The sequence below is a fragment of the Miscanthus floridulus genome, chromosome 16, assembly GCF_019320115.1.
Source record: "Miscanthus floridulus cultivar M001 chromosome 16, ASM1932011v1, whole genome shotgun sequence".
Classification (NCBI taxonomy): domain Eukaryota; kingdom Viridiplantae; phylum Streptophyta; class Magnoliopsida; order Poales; family Poaceae; genus Miscanthus; species Miscanthus floridulus.
Genome location: NC_089595.1, coordinates 10,242,586 through 10,250,456, shown reverse-complemented (window position 1 = coordinate 10,250,456; position 7,871 = coordinate 10,242,586). Strand labels below are relative to the sequence as shown.

At 51.2% G+C, this 7,871-nt stretch overlaps 1 protein-coding gene across 1 annotated transcript; it reads right to left on the bottom strand.

Annotated features, from left to right (window-relative positions):
* Nucleotides 1-5,820: 5,820 nt before the first annotated feature.
* LOC136510248 (uncharacterized) lies at nt 5,821-6,222 on the bottom strand. The gene has a single exon (XM_066504766.1). The coding sequence runs from the start codon at nt 6,220-6,222 to the stop codon at nt 5,821-5,823; it is 402 nt and encodes a 133-aa protein (XP_066360863.1).
* Nucleotides 6,223-7,871: the final 1,649 nt, after the last annotated feature.

Here is a 7,871-nt window from a genome sequence, read left to right as displayed (position 1 = left end):
TTTTAATGCATATATGTTTTTAGTACTAGTCTCTTGTTCAACACTCTAGTTACTTTTCAATACAATTCTCCTGCTTAATGAAAAACGTGCTGATACGTGATAAAAAAAAACTTTTCAATACACACTACTAGAATCTCGAATTCTTCTCAGAAAAATGTGAATACCGATAGAAAAATATTTTTCTGACGGTATACCATCAGAAAATAACCCACATAAATTTTTCTATCGGTTCGCCGTCAGAAATAATTTTTCTGTAGGTCTTACACGCACAGAAAAATTGCATTCGCCCAAATTAAAAATAAATTTCCCGTTTGTTATTCCTTACAGAAAAAAGCAAAACCTGACAGAAAAAGCATTTGTTCTGTTAGTGTTACCCTGTCAGAGTTTTAGAGGTGCATTTGAAAGGAGAGAAACCATAGAGTGTATCAGGCCCTACGGGTGCGCGGTCTCTGAAAAGGTGATGGCCAAAGGAAAAACTCGGTTGCAGGTCAGGTACACTGTGCTGGTGTTGTTAGCTCGTTGCTAGCGTTCGTTCGCTAGATCTGTGTAGTCGCCCAATGGGTGTGTTTGTGTTCGTTGGATCATCGAGATGCCACTAGCGCGCTGCTCGTTCGACGAACACATTCTGTTGCACTGCAAGCTTGTAAAGCTCCTTTCTTTTGAAAGACGTGCCACGACAAGTTCACTGAGAAAAGTATGACCTATTTTCAGATGAGTTTGTATTACAACTTTTGCAAGAGGTATACTGGGTTTTTTTTAAGCAAATGGTTTGGGCATCTTTGTATTTAAGATAGGAGATAGTGCGGTTACAACGACATGTTTCAAGTGAGTGCCTTAGGATGGTTTAAGATAGATAGAATTATGTATTTGGCACTAAAATAAATCGGTCTTTTATATTTGTCACTAGAAAATTTGAACTTTCTTATCTAACATTATTGGTGCAGAAAGTGACCAACACGTAAGTATTTGTAGTTTTATGTACGTTGTGATCGGATGTGGCCTAGCACTCAATGACACATGGTTTATACTGGTTCAGGCAACGTGTCCTACGTCCGGTTTGAGTCGGTCGGTGACTTTATTCCTGAGCCCAGGTGCTCGAAGTTTGCTGTGGGGTTACAAACGGAAAGGAGAAAAATGAGGGGTACAAGAGGTCCGGTCGGACTCTGGTCTGAAGGGCTGAGAGTGACGGGAGCCCCGCTATGTGCTAAGTGTTCGAGCGTGTACTTGTGGTTTGAACCTGGTGGTTCTGTTATTGTGTACTAGTGAACTGATCGATCTCTATGTTGGGAGATAGTGCATCCCCTTTTATAGATGAAGGGGATGGCCTTACAAGTAAGAGGGAGAGAGTACGTATGCTACTAAGTCTTGTTGCCCATGCCAATAGGTATAAGATGATGATAGGCGCCCACAATACTATTTAATGTCATATGCACGTGGTAGATTGCGTCGTCTTCTTCTAGTTTGGCAGACGTAGGTGCCTGCCATACTGTTGATGCAAGAGGCATGCAGGGGGTTTTACCATGTTCGCTTGGTACTGTAAATGTCGACGCCCACAACACTGTTCGATGTCTAGATGCATGTGGGGGAGCCTTACCGCGTTTGTCTGGTATGGGAGTTGATGGCGCCCACAACACTGTAGGGAAAATATCGACGCCTACAACACTGCTTGGGTTCTGTCATCCCAGGGAGGTCGCAGGGTACTGTCCTACAGATGTATAGGGTATGTTCCTCGGTATTGCGGTTGATTTGAGTGCCCTGCCTTACTTTCTCCGTCCTTTTCCTGGTCCTTACCGAGCGGGCGTCCCCGGTCGGTCCCAGTCGGCTCTGATTGCGCCAGTTGGAGAAGAGCTGTGAGCATAGGTACGGCGCATCCCCGGTTGGAGGACACGGGTCAGAGTCGGAAGTTGTGTTTCGCCAGGCCTTCTGGTCAGAGAGGCCGTTCGGAGGCAGACTGGAGTCAGAAGTGAGGCCTTTCGGTCGGAGAGGCGGGCCGGAGTCAGAAGCGGACGCCGTTCCTCCTCGATCAGGCCTTCCGGTCAGAGATTGGATTGTCCTTCTGGCCTGTCGTCTAAGTATCTTTGGCCGGCCCATGAGCTGCGCGTTGTTCGCAACGTTGTCTGCTTGGCTGGGCCTTTGTTAGGATCCCCATGAGGGTCCCCGGGTTTATGAACCTGACAGGAGCCCTCGAGCCCCCGGACGATTCGGGTAGAATCGTCTTTGATTTTTGTCTTGACGGCGGGTGCGCACGAGTGCACCGCGGGTGTAGCCCCCGATCCCCCGGACGATTCAGGTAGAATCGTCTAGGGGTTTTTTGTGTTGCCAGCGGGGGAAGTTTCATTTCGTTAGCGGGTGCGCGCATGCGCACCCCCGAGTGTAGCCCCTAGGAGATTCGGGCCGAATCGCTTGGGGGGTTTTTTGGTCAGCGGGCGTGTGTGCGTGTATTTTAGTTGAGACAGAGTTATCAACCAAGGTGTCGTGCGTATCTGAGGTAGTTGTTTTTAGGTATCGGGCGAGACGGAGCTCGCGGATCCTGGCATCGGGCGCAATTGAGGGATCGAAATGGACTCACAGATTTAGGCGTTGGGCACACCGAGGGATTTGGGTGAGTCAGAGTCGTGGACCTAGGTGCAGCCGAGGCATTTTTTGTGTCTTGAGCCCCTGAGCCCCGTTGGCCTTTGGCAGGGGTCGGTTGAGTGTTATGTGTTACCCCATCTGCGGTTTCTCGTAATCAGAGGGGCTAAGCTAACGTCGCTTGCCTCGATCGCTCAGGCTTGAGTGACGCGCTCGGTGAGATCGCTAACGGGTATGATCGAGTGAAATCCGGGTCCATCGTTCATGACGGGGTCGGCATAGCCCTCTTGTGACATTCCACTGTTCCTTATCCTACAACCCGATAGATGCCTAGGTCGTTCTGGAGACCGACCCGGGTGGCCCGCTGGCCTCCCCTCGATGGAGATTTTGTGGGTTTGGTGAGGTTTAGGATCGAACGAGAAGGTTGAGATGACCCTGTCCGCTTTGGGGTAGACTGGACGAGGGCCGCTCGAGGCTCATCTGTGTTTTCTCCCCTATCTCTATTTGACGCGAGGCAGCCTCGAGCCCTTTGTGGGCTGGCCTTTGAACCCTGGTCGGTCGTTGCTCATGTTTGAATGAGGCAACTGCCGCTTCGTGATGCAACACAGAGCGTTGTGATGCATTTGACTGCATACGCAATGCTTTAGCCCCTGAGCCCCCGAGCGATTCAGGGTAGAATGGTCCAGGGGGCATGGGTGTATGGAATGAATGCGTGTATGGATGTATGAATGATTATAAAGAAAGGGCGGGGGTCGGTAATGTTACCTTGATGACTCGAGTGATGGGGTTTGGAGAGCTCCAATCAGAAATGTCCGCCTGGGATCCATGCTCGTCGTTCATGATGGAGTCGGCATGGCCCACGTGGGGCGTCCCTTTGCTCTTTACCTATCTCTCAACGTTTTCCTGAGCCGTTCGATTGATTTAGGAAGCCCAACGGTCTCTCCTAGTGGAGATCCCGTTGTTTGGGTCTTTTCAAGTCCCGCCTGGGAAGGCGGAGAGCCGCCTGTGCGTGGTGGTGCTTTGTTTCTCATGCCCGATCGTGCGATAGTGGTGGGCCATACCCAAGCCACGTCCTGTCTAACCAGGCGCCGTTCCATCGGTCAGTGTACGTCCCATCGGTCAGGGCGCGTCCCGTCGTTTCCCATCCGCATTGAATGGGGGAAGGGAGAGGGTTTCTTGCCCCAATCCTTTTGCCTTTCCTCAACTACTCCGCCTCTTCTTTAAATAGGGGAAGAGAGAAGGAAAAGAGAACTCACAGACCCATTCATGATTCTGGGGCACGATGTCGAGTTAGAGGTCCCCCAACGTAGATGAGATGGTGCTGGCCGCCTTTGCCGAGAAGGGGCTAGTTCTGCCGAATGAGGTGGCGCACTGGAGGGTGCCATACGTTGCCGGCTTTGTCACCATCTGCGAGGCTTTCATCGGGATGGAGCTGCTCGTGGACTCCTTCCAGCGAGTCTTCTCTGGGTGAACCTTGTCGGAGAGGAAGACGCTCGGGACTGCGCTCGTGGAAGGTTTCGCCCTTGCAGCTGCTCAGGTTGGCTAGTTCATAAAGTTTGATGAGATATCTTCTAGCCATGGCGGCCATACCTTGGTGAGCAACATCCTTGCCTAGGAGCTGCCTCGACTGCATGAGAAGGTCAGGAGCTCTATGTTCTTCTGCTGAGCATCTATTGGTGCGACGCCCTTGAGGTACCCGTTGTGCTCACCAAAGTTGAGGGAGCGGAACCGGGTGGGGCCCTTGTGGTGGTGGTTATGTCCGGCGGCGTGTGTTGTGGCCTCTCCTTTGGCATCAGCCGATGCCGTCGAGCAGCCACATTGGTATTTGAAGTAGAAGTAGTCAGCAAATGTAATCGTTGAGTTCATGGGGGAGCCCCTGTGTGAATAGTTTTTGTATCAACGAATACATTAGTTCTGTTTTTGTGATAGAATCACTATTTGTTCCTTGATTTTTATCCTAGCATAGCTTTGTTTTTATCCTTTCTTTTTTGCACCTGCCCGTTCATTCTATGGGCTGCAACTTTTAAGAACCTGGGCATGGCCCGTGAGGCTCGGCTGCTTGTAACCATAGGTCATGGCGGGGCGCGCTCGGTCGGGAGTAAGAACAAAGTCACATAGGGTAATCAAAAGAATGGAATATGCTTTTGTTCGGAAAAAAAGTTTTTACCTTGTGATAGTAAAAAACAGAGGTAGTATTTAGTTTTGTACCCTTATGGAGCCCCCGAGCGACCCGGGCTGAAAGTGTTTGGGCTAGGGTGCTTTACAGGAGCAAGTGTTGAAAAAAGCGGTAAGACCAAATTTAGGGGAAAACGACATAGCTGTTCAATGTTCCAAGTATTGGTGAGAACATTGCCGTTGTCGTCCTTCAGTCGGTAGGCGCTCAGTCAGATCACTTCGGTCACTATATAGGGTCCTTCCCATGGTGGAGAGAGTTTGTGTTTTTCCTTCGTTGATTGGGTCCTCTGGAGCACGAGATCTCTGACTTCGAGGATCCTCCCCCTAATCTTTCTTTCGTGGTACATGCGGAGAGTTTGCTGGTAGCGAGCGGAGCAGATGATGATCATCTTGTGGGCATCCTCGAGTAGGTCGACTGCGTCTTGCTGAGCCTCTGTGACCCGGTCGTGATCGAAAGCCTTCACTCTTGGGGCGTCGTGGTCGAGGTCAGAGGGCAGCACTGCTTCAGCTCCGTAGGCTAGGAAGAAGGGTGTGAACCCTATGGATCGGTTTAGGGTCATTCTTAGGCTCTAGAGGATCGTTGGGACCTCTACAACCCATCGCCCGGCATACTTGTTGAGTTGGTCGAAGATGCACGGCTTAAGTCCTTGGAGGACCATGCCATTGACATGCTTGACCTGACCATTAGTATGTGGTTGTCCGACCGAGGCCCATTGATCCTGATGCCATATCCATCGCTGAAGTCTAGGAACTTCTTCCCGGTGAAGTTGGTCCCATGGTTAGTGATGATGTAGTTAGGAACACCAAACCGGTAGATGATGTCGAGAAAGAATTTGACTGCCTCTTTCGAGCAGATATTGGTGATGGGCTTGGCGCCTCTATCCACTTGGTGAACTTGTCGACTGCTACGAGTAGGTGGGTGAAACTGCCCGGGCCCTTTTTGAGGGGTCCTACCATGTCGAGGCCTTAGACCATGAATGACCAGGTGATAGGGATGGTTTGAAGCTCCTATACTGGCAAATAAGTTTGTCGAGCATAGAATTGGCATCCCTCACACCTACGGACGACCTCCTCTCAATCTCGTAGTGCAGTGGGCCAGTAAAAACCTTGGCAAAAGCCTTTTTCGACCAGTGACCTTGGGGCCATGTGATGTCCACAAATCTTGGCATGGGCCTTGAGGAGGAGCCGCTTCCCCTGGTTGGTGGGGATGCACTTCGTGAGCACCCCTGATGGACTCTGTTTGTAGAGTTCATCACTGAGCGCAATGAAGGTCTTGGTGCGTTGAGCGATCCATTGGACTTTAGTCCTTTTGAGCGGGAGAACCTCCTTGAGGAGGTAGGCGAGTAGCGGTGCTCGCCAGTCGGTTTGATCGAGTGCCAATACGACGACGTCAGCAGGTGACGTCGTCATAGAGGTACCAGGGTTGGAGCCCCCGAGCACTGGCTTGGCGTCGGGGTCGGAGCCCCTGGGCGCCATCTTGGTGTCGGGGCGTGTCTAGATCGGACCTTCCAGGACATGGGCGGATGACTCATGGAGATCATTGATGAAGATCCCACTCAGAGACACGTAGCACTGAGCTCAATGGCGATGCGTAGCCTGTTGATGAGGGCCTCATATTCCATGGCGTTGTTTGAGGCCGAGAAATGGAGGTGGATGGTGTAGCGGAGCCTACTCCCGTCCGGGGAGATCAAAACCACTCTAGCCCCCAAGCCAGGCACCATTATAGACCCATCAAAGTACATTGTCCAGTACTCGTGGGTGACGTTCGGGGTCGGTAGCAGCACCTCCGTCCATTCGGCGACAAAATCCACGAGAGCTTGAGATTTAATAGCGATACGGGGGATATACCTAATGTCATGGCCCATGAGTTCGAGTGCCCACTTGGAGATCCATCCTACGGCGTTGCGGTTGCGGATGATGTCCCTGAGCGGGTATGAAGTGATGACCGCGACTTCGTGGTCGGTGACGTAGTGCAGGAGCTTCCGTGTTGCCATTAGCACGATGACATATAGGAGTATCTGCACCTGGGGGTACCAAACCTTAGGGTTGGTGAGTACCTCCCTAATGAAGTACACGGGCCACTAGACCTTAAGGTGGTGTCTCAGCTCCTCCCTTTCGATGACCTAGGCGGCACTCACAACGTGGTTGCTTGCCATGACATAGAGGAGGAGGGGTTCTCCCCGTTCGGGAGCGACGAGGATTGGGGCCGACGTCAGGGACGCTTTGAAGCTCTCTAGAGCCTGCTGAGCTTCCTTAGTCAAGACAAAGGCGTCCATCTTTTTGAGGAGCTTGTAGAGTGGCATCCCCCGTTCACCGAGCCAGAGATGAATCGACTCAGGGCAGCCAGACATCCGGTGAGCCTTTGTATGCCCTTGACGTTGCGTACAGGGCCCATGTTGGAAATGGCCATGATCTTTTTAGGGTTGGCCTCGATGCCGCGCTCAGACATAATGTATCCTAGCAGCTTCCCCTTTGGAACCCCAAAAACACATTGCTCGGGATTCAATCTGATGTTGAACCTTCAGAGGTTCATGAATGTTGCGGCCAAGTTTGCGATCAGGTCACAAGCTTGAGCCGTTTTGACCACTATGTCATCAACATAGACGGCGATTGTTGGTTTCGGCTGCTCGGCTTGATCAAGCTGATCGAGTGGGTCAATTTGGTCAGCGAAGCATTGCTGTATGCACCTTTGGTAGGTAGCACCAGCATTCTTCGGGCCAAAAGGCTTGGCTACGTAACAGTATGAACCATATGGGGTGATAAATGAGGTTGCGAGCTGATCGGACTCTTTCAACATGATTTGGTGGTAGCCCAAGTAGGAATCCAGAAAGGAGAGGATCTCGCAACCCGAGGTGGAGTCGACTATCTAGTCTCTACGCGGCAAAGGAAAGTGATCCTTTCGACACGCTTTATTGAGGCCAGTATAATCAACACACATTCTCCATTTCCTAGTCTTCTTTTTAATAAGAACGGGATTGGTAAGCCAGTTGGAGTGGAATACCTCTCTAATGAATCTGGCTACCAGGAGTTTGGTGATTTCTTCGCCTATGGCCCTACGCCTTTCGTCGTTGAAGCGGCGCAGGCATTGCTTAGCGGGCTTCGTGCATACTCGGCGATGTCCCATG

Bases quoted from the DNA above. Each gene is read 5' to 3' on its own strand.
- LOC136510248 (XM_066504766.1), bottom strand. From the start codon at position 6,222: ATGGCGCCCAGGGGCTCCGACCCCGACGCCAAGCCAGTGCTCGGGGGC.